We start from the raw sequence: 19,643 nt of genomic DNA on the forward strand, positions 1-19,643 counted from the left end.
GTCATAAATGCATAACGTTTCGGCGGCGCGGCTTAATAATGGCGAATCGATTGCCGACCTATTATTCGGTCGTTGCTGTTAAAACGACTGTAAACGAAATGCTAGAGGATTATGTATGCAGTATGCGGCAGCGTTAGGCGCAAAGGTTGAAACGAATCGCGTTCGGTTCTGCCAGCCATCAAGATTTCCTTTTTCCATCAGGTTTCCGTTCCACCGTCGATTCATCGTTCTCATTTACAAACCAATTAAAACGAGCACGACCGGTGTTTACATATTCTGCCCCAATCAGAAGCATCGCATTAAACTCTCCAAACACGGAAAACCGACAATCAATAAATTAACCCGGCCCCCCCCCCCCCCCGTTCCCGCCTCGCCGCTGCCAATTGCCGATCGGTCCTCGGGCAAACGATCAATTTCTCGCTGATCCATCTTCGCTGCCGCTGGGTAAGGTGGGCGCAGTTTAAATCACGCCTGCAACGTTCGCAGCACGTTTCGCCGAGAACGTGGTCGACCAAAAACAGCCCTTCTTCCGAAACACGCGGATGATTCGCTTTTCTACAATGGCAAGATTCTTCTTTTCATTTCGAAGTCCAAGAATTGCATCTTCGCGAGCAGAACGTCTTCCCTTTTCTAACGTTTCCAAGCGGCACGAAACGGCCATGTTTCTATTCAATGCTTATTGCTTGGACAGAGAAACACTTCTCCGGCAGTGTCGTCGAAAAATCTTAATGATCCAACAAACGATAAAAAAGCTGCGACCAATTACAACTCTCCTTAACTGGAATTTGTTCGCTCGCTTTTCGTCGCACAGAGAGACAGTTTTATTCCCGGCAACAAGGTTGACCGCAGCAACGAACAAAGAAAAACCGGAGAATACACGATAAAACCTTGCGTAACGCGCGTAAACGTTTCCCGTATAATTGTCTAAGAACAAAGCGGGTGCTGGTAGCAGGGGATCGGTCGTTCGTTACTGAAATCGCTCACTAATTAAGTGTAACGAAAAAAATTAACGAGCGGAAACGGCCGCGAAGACAAGAGAATAAATACCGCTTGGAGGGGGTGGCAGAGAACCGGAGCGAGATCCAGAGAGAGAGGTAGAGAGCGAGAGAGAGAGAGAGTAGGAGTCTCGTTATAAATTTGTAGAAAACGCGGGTGAATTGGAATGGATGAAAAGCGTTTCAGAGACCGTACACTGCGCGAGCGGCTCTGAAGAGATTAAGGAACGGTGCGGGGGTGGTTGCGGCAGGGACGAAGAAACCGTCGAGGGTTAAATGACTCGTCCGGGGAATAAGTTTAAGGACCCGACGGTCTGTTTCCTTTCGAAGAAAATTCGCTCGCCAGGCTGCTCGATTATCGTAACATTCCTCCGCTTTTCTCCCTTTTCCTCTCTTTTCCGGTGTTTTTCCGAGACCGGTAAAAGATATCCTCGATTGCGGATGATCACTCGGCTCGGAAGAGACGGAACTGTCGCGGTAGGACGGGGGACAAGACCGGAGGGGGTTATTGTTTGGCTCGAATCGGAGTTGAAACGAGCGAGAAATAATCGGGGGTCCGTCCCTCGGAATATCGTGCCTCGGGCCGAATACTCGATTGCCGCCGATTGGTCATTCTTCGCCGGTGGCATTCTCCTCTGTTTAGGGATTTTTCCGGCCGAGTTGGGGATTTTCGAATGGTTGCCGAGTGGCCGACACGAGTGGCTCGAGTGCCAGATTTCGGGATCCGGCTCCGAGCGAGAGCTTCCCGAAATTCTGTTTGCCGAATGTCTGCTTTTCGAGTCGAGTCGACGCGACTCTCGTCTACGAATCTAGTACTCGCCGGGTTTCCCCATAGTTTCTCAAATCATTTCCCCTAATTAATTTCCTCATAGTTTCAAATCGCGTTTGTAGCGCAGATTTTTAAAGGAACAGCGAAGCTTTTCATTATTTATTCGAAGGAGATGGCCCGTTGTGCCGTTTCCTCGCGGAACAACGATTCGTTGATTCTTCACCGAACGGAGCGGTATCCTCCGCGTTTCATTCATGGGGTAAGCTTAGTTCCTCGCGGGCTCTCGCGAGAAAATTCGATTTCCCTCGGAATCCATTTCCCCGAAAGAGAGCGAACGCTTTTCTCGTTCGGTCGGAGGAACTACCTATTTCAGAGTCTGTCGAGAACCGGATGTTGCGTCTGATATCGCTTTCATTCTTCCATAAAAAAAACATTGATTCTTTGGTGGATTTCAATTCCATTGATTCTCATGTTTAATAACGAACCCCTCGGAACATTTCCCTCCTACAAAGTGTAAACAAAACTACTCCCCTTTGCGAACTCGGCCCATTGAATTTTATTCGAAACAAAAGCAATATAACGATAGACTTCTAAAGACAATACACCATTCAGTGTCTATATCCAATGAAAAGAAACCACCCTAGGTCGCGCGACACGTAGTCTCTGCCACGGCCACCGGATCCCCATAGGTTTACCACTGCCATTTTTAGGCGACGGTTCGCCAAATGTCAATATTTTCCTACTTTTCGACGAGCAAATAAATGCGTCCTCGGAGGAAATTGAAACCTTTCCCCGGCCACCACCATAATTCTCTCCGTCCCCGGTGGATCATTAACCCTCGCCATAAACGCTACAGTCCTTTACAAGATTCGCCAGGCTGGTTTCTCAAAATTCTTCTTTCGAAAACGAATACTACGATCCCTTCGTTATACCACGATGCGTCGCAAAGTTGAACGCCGTTTCACGCACTCCGCGATCCTCCGGAACCCCTCGCGATCTAAAACGTCGAATCTGCTTTTTTCGCGTTCCGTCAAAAATCACCGAAACGATTTTCCAAAACTCCGTAGACCCTCCGGTCTCCTCGAACCTCGAGCATAAACATTAGAATTTCTAACACCGATCGGAATTTTACCAACAGATTATCCCGAAAACCACCGTCGCCACAAACCCTTGGCCAAAGTTGCGACACTCCCACCCCCATGGAGTGCCCGGTCAGACCCGAAGCGTCGCGCATCGTGCATCCCGTGTCCCGAGTGCCCGAAATCCACCGGGTCGAAGCACACAGGAATAGACCGTTCCGCCTTCTCTAGACAGAGAGTCGCGGCAGACCTGGGGAGAGGAGAGGAGAATAAGGGCGACTTACCCCGGAAGAACACGCCTCTCACGTGAGAATCTCCATGGCGGTTCGATTCGCTGCGAGCCCGGGTGAGTCACCGTCGAGAACCGGGGAGTTGAACGGATTCCGCTGGTGAACAACGCGGGTGAACAACGCGGCGCAGCGAACCGCGAGGACGAGTCGCGCGGGGGATGTTTCGGCCGCCGGAGACGAAACGGACGCGCGCGCGGATCTCCCTCGGCGACGACCGCGAACGACGAGGACTGCGGACGACGAGGAGAGACGACGATGGAGATTCTGCGAGGCGGCACGCGGACGCTATCGATGAATCGTCGACGTCGTCTCGACCACTCGACGAACCCGGCAGAGACGTGTCGACGGGTGGGAGCCAGCCGTACGACTGATCCTACGCCGGACTCAGCATCCCGTGCGGCCGACACGATCTGCGCGCTGGACCGCCACCTTGCCAGGGGGTCGTGTCGCAGAGGGAGAGAGACGAGGACGGAAGCTGTTTCCGGCGGTAGGGAGCAGAGAGGATCCCAGAGAGAGAGAGAGGGAGAGAGGGAGGGAGCGACGATGGTGGCTGAGGGGCGAACAGGGTGAGACGAAGAGTGGGTGGAGGGGGCAGGGTGGTCGAAGGGAGGCTGGAATTAGGAATGTGTGCGGAGAAGTTTCAGGGAGAGAAATTCTGAGTGTCAGAGTGGGGAGCTGTAGAGGGTGAGTTTGAGCCGGGATCGAACGGGACTGTTAACTTTTATAAATAAAACTTGCCGTGGCTCTAGACAGGCTCCGGACGCCAAATTATTATATGTATATACCGAATCCGTATGATTCGACAAGTCGTCGAAATTAAACTGCGACAATTCCGTAAAGATCAAGAAACGACGACAATGAACTTTTGACGACTAATTGAAAATTTTTACAGCTCCTTCAGACTCCCGCGGTTAGGGGAACAGGGACAGAGAAGGATTCGGAAAGAGAGCGAAGTCGGGCTGTTGTCGGACGAGAGAGAGAGACTGCGAGAAGGTGCGCGGGCGTAAGAAGGAGATTCTGAATGAAGGCTGAGGTCAGTCCAGGAGTGTCAAAGAGAAAGAGAAGAGAGAGAGAGAGAGAGAGAGAGAGAGAAAGAGAGAGGAGTTTTATGGATTAAGAGGCGAGTCTGGGAATGCGAGGGGAAAGGGGTGGTCGAGTTTGAGAACACTGGGAAGGAGACGGAGGAAAGGTTGTAAGGCCTGGGAAAATGAGTTTGGGGCTGATGGGAAGGGTTTGGATGTGAAGTGGGAGCGTGGTCAGTCTAGGAATATAAAAGGGGGGAATGGGAAAGGAAAATGAAAAGAGGAAGGAAGAAAATTACATTTTCGGGTTTAAGAGGCGAGTCTGGGGGGAGCGGGTGGGGGGCGTATTTGATGGAAGGAGATAGCGCGAGGAGACCGCGAGTTTCAGGTTGCGAGATAGTAGATCCTGAACGAAGATTGATTAAACCGCGGGAGTACAAAGAAGAAACGAGAGAAAGGACGAACGACGTTCGACAGGATGGGTTCTGAAAATGAGAACGAGAAGAAGGAGTGCGCGCGAGACTCTCGGCCAGGGAGGAGAAAATAAAAGTCGTGAACGAAACGAAAGAAAAAGCGAACGTGGACGAGCGAGATCTCGACGAAGGGAAAAGTCTTGAAATAGGGGATGGAAAGCTAGGAACGATGCACGCCGGACAACGCAATAATATAAATGGGGGTAGTTTGCGTGGAAAGCGCGCGGAAAGAAGAAATGAGGCGAGAAAGAATTGAATTAGGGATGCAGACTAGGAGTGTTGTGCCAATAGGGAGTGAGTCGTGGGATTTAAAAAGGATGTAGTCGGAGCCGGAGCAAGAGGTTATTGGCTGACGAGGGTGAATCTGTAGACCCGGGAGGAACAGAAGTAGACTTCAAGTGAAGAGCGAAGCGAGTCTAAGCACACGGAAAGGACCCAAACAGAAGTCACGGGCTAAGAGAGACGCGTCTGCGGACGTAGCTGGAACCGGATTTCCTTTGACTTATTCTCTCTCTCTCTCTCTCTCTCTCTCTCTCTCTCTCTCTCTCTCATGAAATATCCTTTAAAAGCAGCTATTGGCACGGACCGGAGCTGTCCGATAGACGAGACAGGATTGATCTCGAGGAAAGTCTGGGAGAAATGGGAAATGATAGATTATGGTGTTACAGAGACGTATCTAGATCCTGCGAAGAATTTGACGGTCGGCGATCGAATGGGAAAGCGGCTTTGAAATTCTTTCGAAGGACGGTAGCAGGACCGATAAAAAGGCGACCGCGGTCGAGAAACGCCACGACGCGTCGCGACAGCGCAAACAACGACCCAATCAAAGAGTTACTAGGCCACGATAACGGTATGGGAGCTAAATTGAAAGATAAAGACCGAGTACTCTAGACAATCCAATAATATAATAGCGATGCTGATTCTTTATTCCTCCACTTAGCGGCAATGAGAGCATCCGAAAAGTGAGGACGGGATAAGCGACCGACCGACGCAGGTTTCATGGTCAATCGGCGTTACCCATTAGGAGAATGGGGGTCAGAGGAAAACAGCGACGGGAACTAGGCGGAGAAATAGGTCCGTCGACGGTGAGAAAGCCGGGCGACGGGCTGGGAACAAGGAGCACACGAGGCGACGCGGTTCGACGGAACGGCGCGATGGCGCGATGCTGTGGCGTCATGAAGACGAAGGGGAGCCATCGTTCTAGGGAAGTTTTGAACGCGTCGCCATCGGAGAAGGTGAGAACGGGGGAGACAAGATAGGGGAGACTGATGACGGTTCGTGAGTGGAAATGTAAGGAAAAACCAGAGTTCCGGAATTAAGGCGAACAGACGTTATCGAGCTATCCTCTCGCGACGAATTTTACGCGCGCGCGATGAAACAAAACATTCTACGCGAGCACGTGACGAGAAAATTCCGGAGCCAGAATCTGGGAACTGAAACGCGAACAGACGCGAGATTGACGGAGTCGAATAAACAAGCGAGCGGAAAGGCTACGGTGGACGGAGGAAGATTAAAGGGCGGGTAGCAGAAGCGTCTACGAACGCGCGGGCGAAACAAACGAACGAAAAAACGCGAACGGAGACGTTATCGACGAAGGGATAGGGGGATAGGAGAGAAAAGGGGGTTGGTAGAACTACAAACATAGAGAAACGCGACAAAGGGAGAGATCAAGGGACGCCGGGACAGAGGGGAGCCGCGTTTAAACAGCGGAGAAGCTACGAACGCGGAATAGAAGGTCGGCGGAAGGTCTAGGAGCGAAAACTGGATGGAGATGGAGCGTTGTATGCAGAAAGAAGCGGGGTGAAACGAGGGTTGAAGCAGTGGCGGCGGGCCGTGGCGGGCCGCGGGAGTTCTCGCCGGGAATAGCGAAGCCGAGCCACGAATAGCGAAGGGTCGGAGACCAAGGGAGCCCTTTCGAACAAGTTCGAACCTCCTAGCTGTCTCGGGCGCCTTCAGCTCGAAACCAGCAAGCTCTATTCGGTAATCGATGCGTTCTCTTCCACTTATCGACCACTCTTTCTCCTCGTTTTCGTAAAAACCGTACAGAACTCGCAGAGCTCGCAGGGCTCGGCGAGAATCTTCCTTTGCCAAACTTGATACTACCAGAGTTGTACAATATTTGCTGAAACTTTCCAGGAAACTGACCTCTTGAACGGGTCGTCGACGGGCTTGAACGGGTTCGAACGGAGCGCGAACCCGTCGCTGGGCGTAGAAGCGGGAAGAGGAACTAGGAGCGCGAGCTAAAACGATAGTGGAAAGTCTGCGGGGCTGAGGGAGGGGCGGAGGAGGTGGGATGAAAGTTTCGAGCGAGAGGAACCGAGCGAGGATAATGGCGGATGAAAAGAACGAATTGGGCAGGTTCTGCCGTGCACGAGGCCGGGAATTCGGAGAAACGAAAAATATGAAAAGTTTTTTAATAATTCTGAATGGATATCGCGCGTGGACGTCGCGCGCGGACGCTCCCGCATTATGCCGAGGAAAAAGTAAACGACCTTTTACGAATTCGTGTCCACGAAATGTTCTAATTGAATCGCGAACGCCCAAAAAATATTTCCAATTTGTTGGCGATCCAAAGACAGTCTTTCCTCCGCTCGAACTCGATGGTAATACCAAGAGATAAAAACCGAGTACCGGGGATGAAGAAATAATGATCGAGCTACGGTCTCGGCGATAGCAGCGACCGGGGTAAGGGTTTCCAGAAGAAAAATCCAATTGCCATCGGATTGTAAATGAAGATGATGGTGGGGTTCGAACGGGTTCGTCGATCACCGGTGATTGCTGTCCGTAAAGCATGCGAACAATAGCGAAGGCTCGACTGGAAGGAGTACTCGCGGATCACCCTGTACAATGTAATCGACAGATTACCGATATCGAAGTCGTTTCGATTTTGTGCCGCCTCTCCGCACCGCGCCGGTTCGAACGAAGCAAGATGGAAACACGGCCGGAGATAAAAGTAGAAACGCACGGGGGTGGATGCGAGAGAGAGAGAGAGAGAGAGAGAGAGAGACGAGTCGTGGGAAGAAGCAGAGAGACTGGGCTAGGGGAACACAGAGAGGGTACGTTGAAAGGGGGGCGAACGCGGAGAAAGATAAAAGGAAGGTCGGGGGTGGTTGCGATACAAATAGAGAAGGGTCGTATAGTACGTCGCGTTGAAGAGAGACGGCGATCGAGAAGGAAAGAGAAAGGGAAGAGAAAGAGGGAGAGGATGCGGGATCGACGCGCGTTCTGAAACGTGTGGAGAGATGAAAGCTGCGAGAACAAGATGCGACATGGATAAAGAATTTGAAAATTCGGGCGAGTTTGGAATACGGGGGAATAGAAACTGAGAGACGGACACAGAGAGAAAGAGAGAGGGACACTACCGTTCTCTATAGGTTCAAAGTAGATTGGCGTAGCACTGGTCGGACAGATCTTCATCCAGAAGATACGAAGCCCGAAGGATTTGTTCGAGGTTGTCCTGGGAGATTCAAACGAGGTTAGACAGGTCTGTGGAAGGTTCCAGGACTCTTGAGACCTTTTTGATCCTTCCCACAGTTCCAAGGTATCCGGGACGGCGCAAAGTTTTCGGATACTTTCGACCTCCTTCGAGTGGTTTCGAGACTCTTTCGGCATTTAAGGATCCCGTTCAAACAATTGCGACTTTTAAGACTATCGAGGTGTTGCCAAAACTTTCGGGTGGGAAGGTTCCACCAGGATCCATAGGGTGTCCGTAGCTTTAGGAAACTTTAACAATTTGTAGGGTTGCAACGACTTTTGGAAAGTTTGCGCATCGTGTAGTAGACGGAGAGACGGAGCCGAGACACCGTAATCCTAGCGAGACTTATACCCGTAGTAATAAGAAGTTTAATCTCGTTAGACTTCGTAGAACGTGACAAACCTTCGCAGACCCAATTAGATTTAACCAGACAACGAAGGATTTCTGAACCATCTCGCGAGTATGCGACTCCTTCTTGAGTCGACGCGATGCCAAACTATTCGCATCCTGGATCCTGCTAACAGGTGAACCCGAACGGACCGACTCCATTGAAAAGTAGTGGATTACAGATTGGCGGCCGCCAAGCAACCCAAGGTGAACTTAAACAGCCTCGCCCGGAACTAATAGGCCATTAAATCCCATCTGACCCGAGCAGCCCTGACCGAACGCGAGCCGGCAATCGGTTAAACAAATCTTCGGTTGGTCCCGGATCGCCGATACCCGAGACGCGAAACCCGAAACCAGAGTGCCCAACCAAAGACCATTATGGGATCTCGAAATCGGTGCCAAATAAGACACGAGCGAACCCCCGCGTAATCCTTCGCAAACCTTAATTAGACCCGGATCGAGCCGGTGACGGTCTATCGGACGGCGGAAGGGAAAAAGGGGACTGTCTATAGACCTTCGAAGATGGAAGCCGACCCGGTTAGGCGGCGGTGGGAGAGGACAATTCGCGGAAAAGAAGCGTCTTGCCGGAAGTCGGGGATGTGTGTACCTTGCCGCGAAGCGGCCGGAAGAGGCGGGCACGCGGAAATACACGCTCGAGCTGGGAAAAGCGGCGGTGCCGGCGAACGAGCGGCGAGGGGAAAAGAGCGAGGAAAGGGCGACGGAGGGCGACGTGCGGAAGGGCGAGGAGAGGGTCCCGAGGGCGAGAAAGCGAGGAGAGGGAATTAAGCGACGCGTTAGCGACGGTCGGCCGGCTGGACGACCAAAGGAGGAGACGAAGGAAGTCGAGTCTCGCCAACGAGATTAGAGGGATCGAGAAAGAAGCGAGGACCCGGAAGAAAGCAAGAAAAACGGAGGAGGAAAAAGCAAGAAGGAAGATGGAGAACGAGGATCTCGGGCCGCGGTCGCAGACCTCTGATACCGGGTAGACAAATTATCCTGGAAATAAGGTTCAGAAATTGCTGAAAGAAACTTTCGGACACTGACAACGTCCGATATCCTTTTAGCAACCCTTTGCTCAACTAACCTTTGGCAGTGAGTCGATGTTGGCAGAGAGTCGACTGCTCGCGAAGCACTTGCATCGAATTGTTTGCGATGCCTTCGAATTCCTGGGTCAAAGACGACTCGATCGTCGCTATCCATAAGCTAATAGTCGAACGTAGCGCTTTTACAAGGGATTTCGTTGCTCCGAACAGCATTCCGAAGTTCTGAAACTGCCAAAGTCTACTACTATGGCATCCGCAGGCATTGCTTTCGCAGCAAAAGTTTTCTCGGTTAATGGTCTGAATGATTGAGGAAGACGAGGGAGACGGATGGAGAGAAGACTGGTAGAGGTGTTCAAGAATTTCACGTCTTGGTTTATTCACTCTCCTATGCCCTAGTTCGAGTCGGCGAAGAGGCAGCGTTCGCAAAATGTTTCCCGTTTTCGAAACAAATAACTGCCGAGTCGGTCTCGCGGCCTCGCGAGACTAAAGAGAGATCTTCTTCGCCGAGTTTCGTTGTCCGTATCGTTTTACACTAATACCGTCTTCTAGACTAATCTCACAGTTCTTTTTATACCGTTCTTACGTTCTGCGGAATATCAGTTGCATTAAAATCCATTTCTTCTTTTGCAGCGACGCAGAATTTCGAAGATCTGTTGATCATCTTGGTTGCCGAGGGGATATACGTCGCAGGTCGTAGATCATTGCCGAACGATGGATCGCAGGCAGCACCGACAGGCATCGATCGGAGTTTGATCGCGAAGAGACAAGAGTTTCAGCGGTTGCAACAAATGCTAGGTGTAATTGGCTAAGATGCTCGTCTCGATTGCGAGCGGAATCACGGTCGCGTGACCACGGCCTTGGAAGAAAGGTGCCAGGAGCTAGGATCCAAGGAGCCAGGAGGCAGGAACCACGAACCAGGAACCACGAGCCGCGTGGGGAAAACAGAGAGGGGGCGATATTCACGCGCGGGGGCAGTATTGATCTGTTCGCGCAAGCTCCTCGCTCTTGGGTACGCTCCACGACCAGAAACACATCCCCTCGTGCGCCCCCCCCCCCCCCCATCCCCCGTCCCGTCCCTCGCAGCCAACAACCCCGAACCGCCTGTTCTCGCGGCTACCAAATACATACCTGTCGACGCCGAAAGTGCTCCACCGGCTCCAACCATGATCCCGGTCATCGTCCTCCGGCTTATCCACGTCGAGAAACTCCGCGTCCTATGGCATATACTGGTGACTGTGCTAATCAGCCGGCTCGCGCGATCGGCTCGCGATCGTCAAAGGACCGATTGCATCGTCTGCCAGCGATCCCCATGATGGTTCGTCGATGAAAGGATATCTGCTCCGGGCAACCAGCACCTTCCTACAGCCTTATCGAGGTGTCGAGGTGTGTTTATCTAGGCCCGAGTTAGGCTCCCATAGAATTTTGATACAGAGTCGGTTTATCGGGGTCTCTTTGCGGTCGCGTCTGTTCCAAGTTGTTTGGAGTTGTCTGATCGTGAGTCTGTTTGTGGCTGGTGAAGAGACGCGTCCTATTCGAGATAGCTAGAACGTGTTGCTGAAGCGGGTACCGTTGATAGAGGTCAAGACACCGAGGCTTGAACCCCGTGAATCGATCCGAATCTACTCGTGTCTATCGTATCCATCGGTTTCACGGTGTTTGTCGCGGCAGCTATGTCGCTTACGGCGAACCAGGTGTGGGTGCGAGAAGAAGAGGCCTGAACAAAAATCAGATTGCTCGATGGATGTGTTTACAACGTCGCTTTACGAGGAAAATGAAAGAAGCGGCGTGGCAACGACAGCCAGCACGTTCCAGAGACGCGCGAAACGTAACGGCCGAGATGACTAATGCATAATAGATCGGACGCGTTGATATCTTCTGACGCGCTTTATTAGCCGCTCGCTGTTCGCTTGCTCCGAGAATAAGCCCGCGGGGATACGCGTTTGTCAACTCCGGCTTTGCGAACTCCGAGGGCTCGATTTAATGGGACAAGCGAGTGCTCGGTTCGGATATCGAATCTTCTTGCGCTCGATTCTACGCGGACGAGGCTCGGGGAAAAAGTGGGAGGTCTTCCGATCGAGGAATATGAAAACTGGGTTTTCTGGAGCATCGGCCGTCTAACGACAAGCTGTTCCACGCTCGCGACTGTCCGCGAACTTGTCGACGAGCGAACAACGCTCGTTACTTGTTGCTTGTTACTCGCTCCTCCTCGTTTTGCACGCGCGCCAAATATTTTCCGCGAATTATCCGCGCTCGGTAGACCGTATTTATTGTAACGCCCGCGCCAGACGCAAGCTGCGCCTTCCTCTCTCTCCTTTTTCTTTCTCGGCCACTGCCGTATTTTTACGAGCAAGTTGTGCGCTCTAGATTACAGGTAGGACAGTAAGGTCGGATTGATGCTCTTCGATTCAAAGCAATGTTCCTACCACGACCAATTTGTTGCGTGCTGGAATCGACCGACTGGCAAATGTCAGTCTAATCTCACTGGAATCGCGTCAATTACGATACGTCTGCGGCGGAGCAATTTTCATCGGCCACGAGACGACCAATTTGAATCGGATCGGCAACGAAGGTCGTCTCGGTGTCATCTATCACGGGAATAGTTGTTCCGGCAATCTTTCAAGCCAACTTAACACCGAGAGACAGATTTGCGAAACGTTATATTTATATGTAGTGAAAAATAGATAGAGAGAGTGAGAGAGAGAGAGAGAGAGAGAGAGAGAGAGAGAGAGAGATTGTGGCGAATGGGGTTCGACCCTGATTTTTCCACGCAAACAGAGATTTCGTGCATTTCTTTTTTTTTCTCATAGACCTAGCCAGTAATTGGTGGCACGCCGGTACCGCTTGTTTAAAGTTAACGAGCGTTTTTCATTTCGAAGCACAGACAGCGGTCCCGAGCGGAGAGCCAATTAAATACAGATGGGAGATCGAGCAGGAACGAGTGCTCCGGAGAGTTCCGCGCGTCGGGAAAATGTTGCAGCGAGATCGAACGATAGAAGAAAAAAAAAAGAACGGAGAAGAGAGGAAAAGCTTGAGGAAGAAGCGGGGAAACGAAAGAGGAGAATGAAATTGTAGATCAAGATGAAACGGCACCGAGAGAAAATCGGTCGAAGGGAAACCAACTTCGATTCGGGAAAAAAAAACTAGAAATATATTCCTCGCGTTAAATAATTCCGCCGCTCGAAACACTTCCAACCTTGTTTACCGCGGTCAGAATCGATCTCCGAGAATATTATTTGCCAGGAGCTGTGTTCTCTGCATTCGAATGGACCCTCGAACATGTTTATCGAACTTTCTCGGCACCACGGAAACTCTGCGAAAAGAAGTTGGCCCACGTTCCTACCGTATCGTAGTCCTATCTGTCTCTGTCTCTCAGTGTAATAATCATCAAAGACATTAATACGATACTTTTAACCAGTCGCAAAGATTATAAGTGGCTTTGTATATTGTTATACTTGTTACATTAAGACGTATTGTTATGTAATGTGTTACGCGTTCACTTAATTATGTACATATTTATTTCGAGTTTCGTAAGGAGCAAGACAGTTTTGGTAATTGTAAGAAACGTTAAATGTAATAATTTCATCGTAAGAAAATTGTAACTTTTTATCACCTTGTTTTGCATATTATGTTAACGATTAATAATATAATAATTCTTATAAACTAAACACCTTCACGAAGTTGAGCTCTTGATTTCCTCATTCCCAAAGAGATCTCTAACAACGTCCTTATAAATATTTCAGTTTCGTTCCATTATTATATATTTTTCCTTTAAAACAATTAATATTTACCGCCAGTTGTCAACTTGTGGTGCCTCTCACGACAAGATGTTGGTCCAGAATTGATTAATTGTTTAATTAAATAAAGTTTTTATTTAATCTTACTTTGAAATTGCCGCTGTTTCTGACAACTGGCGCCTCTTGTGGCGACATTTGGAAGCTCTTTTCGGCCTCCGTTCAGCGCCAATTAGTGCCGTGGCAAAACGCTCAAACTACTAGCCAAGCTGTGGCGCCACTCGTCGGCGACTTCTGGAAGCTTTGTTTTGGCTAGTAGTTTGAGCGTTTTGCCACGGCACTAATTGGCGCTGACCGGAGGCCGAAAAGAGCTTCCAAATGTCGCCACAAGAGGCGCCAGTTGTCAGAAATAGCGGGAATTTCAAAGTAAGATTAAATAAAAACTTTATTTAATTCGACAAATAGTTTCAGCATTTTCCCGTGATATCAACTGGCGCTGTACAAACCTCCGTAAAAAAACATAAACATAACAATTGTCGAAAGTGGACACCGAAAGGAAGTTCGTAAAAAATGGCGCTATTTTAAAACTTTCACAAGTGGAAAATTCGTGTCGGATTCTTCATATTGTGTCTTTTTTACATAATTAATTATAAATTTATTTTTACATATTATGTATGCAGGAGAGTCTGCGTCACATTTCTGTACCGTGAAGATATTCTTCTAGCCTTTAAATCGCTAGAACTCATTAAACATTGTGTATATAAATTCTTTTAAGTCTTCGGTTAGACCTAATTGTAAATCAGTAAGTGACTCGTCTCTTCGTCACAAAGTCTACGTTTCGTTTTTGCATAGTAAAATTGGAGTTTATATTTCAAATAGTCTGAGGATCGTCGTAGTTATCCATTGATGTTTGTTTATCGTTAAATTGGTAGGAATTTGTTCCCATCGAGAGTTTAAGGTTGGTGTTGGACTACCACTAATCAGAACTATCGTAATCAGTGGGGGTACCGCTACTACTTCTCGTCTCGTATTTGCTTATTATGTATTACCAAAGACTAGTCGTGACGTTACATATTAGATTACAATGTTATGTTTGATAAAAGAAACTTTTTATCTTCTATGCATTTTAATTACGCAATTCACCGAGTGACTCATATCTACTGCATACTGCCCACGCTAGCCGAGATTACTTTTCATAACCATTCCTTGCGTTTGCTTTTGACAATTAGATATGTACGTACATTGAAGTCGATTCGTCGTGTTGTTGTTTACATCGTGCCCAGTGATCAGGTGAATGTCATCGATAGATAATGTCGCGTTGCTCATCTGTCAATAACATTAATGACATAAAAAACGAACAAAGAGAAAGTGCTCTTGACGATTTCATTTCTACATTTTACCACCAGCGACAATTTCACTTGCTGACATTTGATTTCAGAGATGTTATAGTTCTGTGCCACATGAATCAAATGAACGTATTATCTCTGAAAGTATTACTTGATATTTGGATATAAGTAGCAGGAAGAAGTTTCTATATCAAAGGTTTAACAAAATGGACACGTTAGATGACAATTTGTATCGTTGCTCTGATACTAATAGGACGCTGGAAATAGACGAAGCTTGCTTCAACATTATAAATTTATATGATGCTACGGTTCGTTTCTATTCAGTGGCATGGGAAGCTTATTGGGTAAGTGTACTTACTGTTTAGAAAAGTGTTTGTTCTTTGTTTCTTGCGTACATTAAGAATTGTTTCTAGGGCATTGGTAAACTACAAGCTATAATAGAACCACAAAGTACTAAAGGTGTAATATTAAGTACAAAGCATCCATTGCATATATATTACCAAGTTAAAGGAGCAGACTCTAAATACTTGGAGTATTGTCAGTTAGTATTTTGTTATACAGCTGCTTAATCCTTTGACAACAACTTTGTGCAACGCATTCATTAATAATGTCATTTCAGTGAAACGTATAACTTTGAAGAGCATGGTAGTTATGGATGGAATATATCAGCTGAACAATTATGTTCCAACATTTATGTCATACATGAACCAACAAAAAATTATCTTCGTAAGTTATATGGCACAATAATGTAACGAAGATCAGAATAATGAATATTCATTGACTCGAGATTAATTATGTTTCCAGCAATTATTGCAGCAATTATAATATATATTTTGGCTACACTGGCATGGTCGATTTCGAAGGTCATTATACGAGTGATAAGAGGGAAATTGTCACGTAATAACGCACTTAATATAGGTGTAAGTAACTGACTGATTGTTGCAAACGTGTTCACTTGTTACTTATTTAACTATACTTCAGGATTTGGAAAACCTTCAGGAGTCAGAAACTGTAACACTTCCAACAATTAGAACTACAAGGTCCAGTACTAGAATACATTCTGTGGATACGTTTAGGGGGTAATTTTTGCACAAACTTCTTGCTATTTGTCTGTTTCTTTCACTCATAATGAAATATGTTTTGTTGCAGAATTGCTGTACTATTAATGATATTTGTGAACAACGGAGGAGGCGAATATGTCTGGTTTAATCACAGTGCATGGTTTGGACTTTCAGTAGCAGACTTGGTACTTCCTTGGTAAGATATAGACATCTGTTTACTGCTGTTGATTGGTACTGTGCGATGAACTCTACAATAAATTTGCAGGTTCGCATGGATTATGGGTCTGACGATAGCGATATCGAAACGCGCTGAACTTCGTATTACTACTTCGCGTATAAAAATAATATTGCGTTGTTTTATACGTTCACTGATATTAATACTTTTCGGATTAATGATAAATTCTGTACGTAATGGTCATTTAAAGTCCTTGGACGATCTCCGTCTACCCGGCGTTCTTCAATTACTGGCTGTAACATACTTCGTGTGTGTTACGTTGGAATTAATCTTCATGAAACCTCATTTTCAGGTTTACATACGATTATTTAATATTTTGGAAGCCTAGAACTTTTATATATGAATAATAGATATCTATATAAAATACTTATTAGGATACCTTGCTGCAGTTCGGCCGGTTCGCGTCGTTTCATGATATTTTAGACAATTGGCCCCAGTGGCTAATTCTAACAGGCATTGTGGCTGCTCACACTTCAATTACTTTCCTTCTGCATGACCTGAACTGTCCAAGGGGTTACTTTGGACCAGGTGGTGAATTGGATCATCGTGGGAAATACAGGAATTGCACTGCTGGCGCAGCTGGCTATATAGACAGACTAATTTTTGGAAATCACATGTATAATAAGACATCAGATGCTGTCTATGGTACCATTTTACCATATGATCCTGAAGGTATATTGAAAAAATCACGCTTTAAATTTAAAAGGCAATTACTTGAATGTTAATAATTTTCATATATCAATTACAGGACTAATGAATACTGTATCAGCTATACTGATTGTCTATCTGGGTGTGCACGCTGGCAAGATTCTGTTACTATTTTATCAGCATAACTATAGAATTGTTAGGTGGTTGATCTGGGCAGTGGTCACGGTAAGCAAGTCTCTAGAGTCTAGACTATCAAGTTAACTCAAAAATTAGATTTTGAAGTAACAGTTGCGCATAAATTTCAGTGATTGTAATATAATCGAATACTTCTTAGGGTATCATCGCTGGAATTTTATGTAATTTTGGGAGTCAGGAAGGAGTCATTCCAATCAGCAAAAAAATGATGAGCTTGTCCTTCGTTTTGTTTACTTCCAGTTTAGCTTTCTTATTGTTCGCATTTTTATATTTTCTTATCGATTATAGACAATTGTGGTCCGGATTTCCATTTATTTATGCTGGTAAATATTTGAAATTATGCACCCTAAAAATGAATGAACAGACTAAGGAAGACTATAAAACATATTTGTTGCAGGATCGAATCCCATTTTCCTTTACGTTGGTCATATATTAACGAAAAGTTTATTCCCGTGGTCGTGGCACATCTCCCATCGCACACACGGGACCATGTTAGCTATGAATTTATGGACAACGATGTTATGGACAGTAATCGCCTACTTATTATATCGGAAAGATATTATTATAACTGTATAAACAGTATATTCTCATCGGTATGATAGTATCGTGATGGAAACTATACTTTTCTTACTTTTACATAAAATTAACATTTGAGTAAAAATCAACTACCTAGTTCTATAATCAGAAGCACAAAGCAGTGTGCAAGAAGAACAAAACTAGTGCGTCATACAACTGTCAACATTAGTTATCTAAAATAAATTAAAAACTGACTTTATTATAAATAATTTTTTGAAATGATGTATTTTATTTTTATAAATAAAGGTAACGAATGTCTTCATCAAATAGTAGAATTCTATAACAAAAGACTAGACAATGGATAAACTGAATAGCATAGAAAATAGACTCTGAATGACTTAGGGATTGTTTCATTTACGCATCTCGATCCTTTGGGTCTTTGTACGGCAATCCCAAAATACGAAAGACGTCTTCTTCTGATGTTATCTTTTCTGGTTCTGCCGGTAATCCTATGACAAATGTTATTCACTGAATCCAGATTTATTAGAAGCTAGACTAATCATGATGCAATTTTGTTCCTTTTCTTTACCTTCAGAAGTGAGACGTCTCAATGTATATTCGTTTAAAGTATATTTTTTCTCCAAAGCATGACTTCTCATATTTTTATTAAAGAGATCACTACCAGTGAAATAAAGAATAGCGCAATAATACTGATCATAAGGTGCCAGCCTGATGTCAAGTCTCCTGCAATATTTGTTAGAACTGTTTGGAATTTGACAAACACCCTGCAAGAAAATTCACTTATTATAACTTGAAAACAATGCGATATTTGTACAAAAAGATATATATTCCACAAGTGATTAACACACCATAAACTTTGTTTCTCCAAGTGATATTGTATCGATAATAAATGTTTTCTTCTCAAGACATTCAACAACATCTTTTAGGAGTGAGACTTTTTTCTTTGAATCTTTCTCCTTGAATGTATATGTTGGATGTGTTAACAAAACATCAATATCACCACTTTCCTGTTTACCACGCCTGTAACTGCCACAAATTGTTACAATATAATCATTGTTCAACTTCTTGATAGCATCTTTTATAATCGCTTCACTTTGGCGTATCTCTTCTCTAGGAATTCTTTTTTCAAAGTCTTCAAAATACCTGGAAAAAGAAGTCACTTTACACACAATAGTTTCCTTATTTTCTATTAACTTACATCAAACCAATTTTTTGATGGTGATTCAGTTTATCTTGATGCTTCTTCAAATTATCTAAGGTCTTTATACCATCTTCTATCAATTCCTTTGCTTTTGCAGGCCCAATACCAGACACTCTTGTCAGCAAATTAATCGCAGCATTGTTTTCATCTTTCCTAATCTAATGAAATACGAAGACGTAGGAATTCGTGTGACAATAAGTTATTTAACAAATGAATTAACATACATACATCTTCTAATTTCCGTAACTTTCCTGTAGCTAGAAACTCGTCTATTTTCTTAGCAATCTTTTTACCGATTCCTGGCAATTTCATTGCTGCATCTCCACTTGCCACTCTTTCCGGTAAATCAGCTAAAGTGGCAGACGCTTTGCGATAGGCATTATATTTGAAAGTGTTTCTGTTGACATTCCGTTCATAATCTGCTAATTCTGCAATTTCATTAACAAGTCGATGCAAAAATGAAAAAATATATCTGTCACATGTGACGGTTAGGATAAATAAAATCTATGGTGACGATAATAAATCATGTAACTACGATTTACCCATTAAAAAATCGCATATGCCTGCATTTCGATTTCCTTCATCGCCAGTAATTTTTCGCTTCCCCATCGTATATCTTGTATACCATACAAGCCACACGTGACACAGTCGTGGAATACTTTTGTAATTCTCAACACAGACTATTGATTTTTATGACTTAATTATTTACAAATAATTTTAATGAATTTATTTCAGCCATAATAAATTGGTTCTTAACCTTTACATTAACAATCATTCACATTGCTTTGAATATCGATTTAGCATGTGAGAACGGCAAGAAGTTGGCAATATAACAGCGGGGGCGCCAGATGGAAAATACGTTCTTCTTTCGTTTGATAATGAATGTCGCGGGTTTCCTTTAATTGCGTAGGCAATGCAATTAGATTTAGAATAAAGAATGTCCGTTTATTGAGTAGAAGATGTACGAATTACAAGCCGCTTACTCGGCCGCCCAAATATGTACAAAGAAAACACTCCGGTTTGTATTCGTGTCGCTGTTTCATTGTTTCGCCGTTTCGATCAGAGGACAAACGCGTATCGACCTAATGGACACGGGTCGATTGAACTGCCGCACTTCTTTTCTCTAAGGACAGCTTAGCCAGGTCCCCACAATTGT

At 45.7% G+C, this 19,643-nt stretch overlaps 3 protein-coding genes across 10 annotated transcripts in view; 2 read left to right on the forward strand and 1 right to left on the reverse strand.

The window, feature by feature from the left end:
* LOC144476681 (uncharacterized) overlaps nt 1-13,198 on the forward strand; it is a 39,968-nt gene extending 26,770 nt beyond the window's left edge. For 2 of the 4 annotated variants that reach the window (XR_013495061.1, XR_013495066.1), the window contains exons 7-10: nt 4,026-4,166; nt 5,297-5,478; nt 5,569-5,863; nt 10,164-13,198. The gene's annotated coding sequence lies outside the window, so the exon portion shown is untranslated. Of the gene's footprint in view, nt 1-2,902; nt 3,638-4,025; nt 4,167-5,296; nt 5,479-5,568; nt 5,864-10,163 lie in introns of those variants that run through there. The other 2 variants (XR_013495062.1, XR_013495063.1) reach the window with 2 other exon arrangements.
* A 573-nt stretch (nt 13,199-13,771) lies between these two features.
* Nucleotides 13,772-17,664, forward strand: LOC144477017 (heparan-alpha-glucosaminide N-acetyltransferase). 5 transcript variants are annotated; one of them, XM_078194411.1, is made up of 13 exons: nt 13,772-13,823; nt 14,494-14,554; nt 14,703-14,954; nt 15,024-15,151; nt 15,230-15,336; nt 15,415-15,530; nt 15,592-15,689; nt 15,760-15,867; nt 15,937-16,198; nt 16,281-16,578; nt 16,655-16,779; nt 16,889-17,072; nt 17,147-17,664. In XM_078194411.1, the coding sequence occupies exons 3-13, from the start codon at nt 14,817-14,819 to the stop codon at nt 17,323-17,325; spliced, it is 1,743 nt and encodes a 580-aa protein (XP_078050537.1). In that variant the 5' UTR covers nt 13,772-13,823; nt 14,494-14,554; nt 14,703-14,816; the 3' UTR covers nt 17,326-17,664. The 5 variants fall into 5 exon arrangements, with proteins under 5 accessions (XP_078050537.1, XP_078050541.1, XP_078050540.1 ...); XM_078194415.1 differs by lacking the exon at nt 14,494-14,554 and having other exon boundaries at nt 13,802-13,823; XM_078194414.1 differs by lacking the exons at nt 13,772-13,823; nt 14,494-14,554 and adding an exon at nt 13,845-14,066.
* Nucleotides 17,645-19,278, reverse strand: LOC144477018 (DNA polymerase beta). The gene is made up of 6 exons (XM_078194416.1): nt 19,030-19,278; nt 18,716-18,915; nt 18,485-18,645; nt 18,135-18,429; nt 17,855-18,050; nt 17,645-17,774 (listed from the first exon to the last, which is right to left on the reverse strand). The coding sequence occupies exons 1-6, from the start codon at nt 19,094-19,096 to the stop codon at nt 17,680-17,682; spliced, it is 1,014 nt and encodes a 337-aa protein (XP_078050542.1). The 5' UTR covers nt 19,097-19,278; the 3' UTR covers nt 17,645-17,679.
* Between the last annotated feature and the right edge of the window lie 365 nt (nt 19,279-19,643).

The sequence above is a fragment of the Augochlora pura genome, chromosome 11 (assembly GCF_028453695.1).
Source record: "Augochlora pura isolate Apur16 chromosome 11, APUR_v2.2.1, whole genome shotgun sequence".
NCBI classification, from domain to species: domain Eukaryota; kingdom Metazoa; phylum Arthropoda; class Insecta; order Hymenoptera; family Halictidae; genus Augochlora; species Augochlora pura.

Excerpts from the sequence above, each read along its gene's own strand:
- LOC144477017 (XM_078194411.1), top strand. The coding sequence starts at position 14,817 with ATGGACACGTTAGATGACAATTTGTATCGTTGCTCTGATACTAATAGG. Across the intron at positions 15,337-15,414 it reads ACCAACAAAAAATTATCTTC|CAATTATTGCAGCAATTATA; the intron begins GTAAGTTATATG and ends TTATGTTTCCAG. Across the intron at positions 16,780-16,888 it reads TGATCTGGGCAGTGGTCACG|GGTATCATCGCTGGAATTTT; the intron begins GTAAGCAAGTCT and ends AATACTTCTTAG.
- LOC144477018 (XM_078194416.1), bottom strand. The coding sequence starts at position 19,096 with ATGGGGAAGCGAAAAATTACTGGCGATGAAGGAAATCGAAATGCAGGC. Across the intron at positions 18,646-18,715 it reads AGTTACGGAAATTAGAAGAT|ATTAGGAAAGATGAAAACAA; the intron begins GTATGTATGTTA and ends GTATTTCATTAG. Across the intron at positions 18,430-18,484 it reads CATCAAAAAATTGGTTTGAT|GTATTTTGAAGACTTTGAAA; the intron begins GTAAGTTAATAG and ends TTCTTTTTCCAG.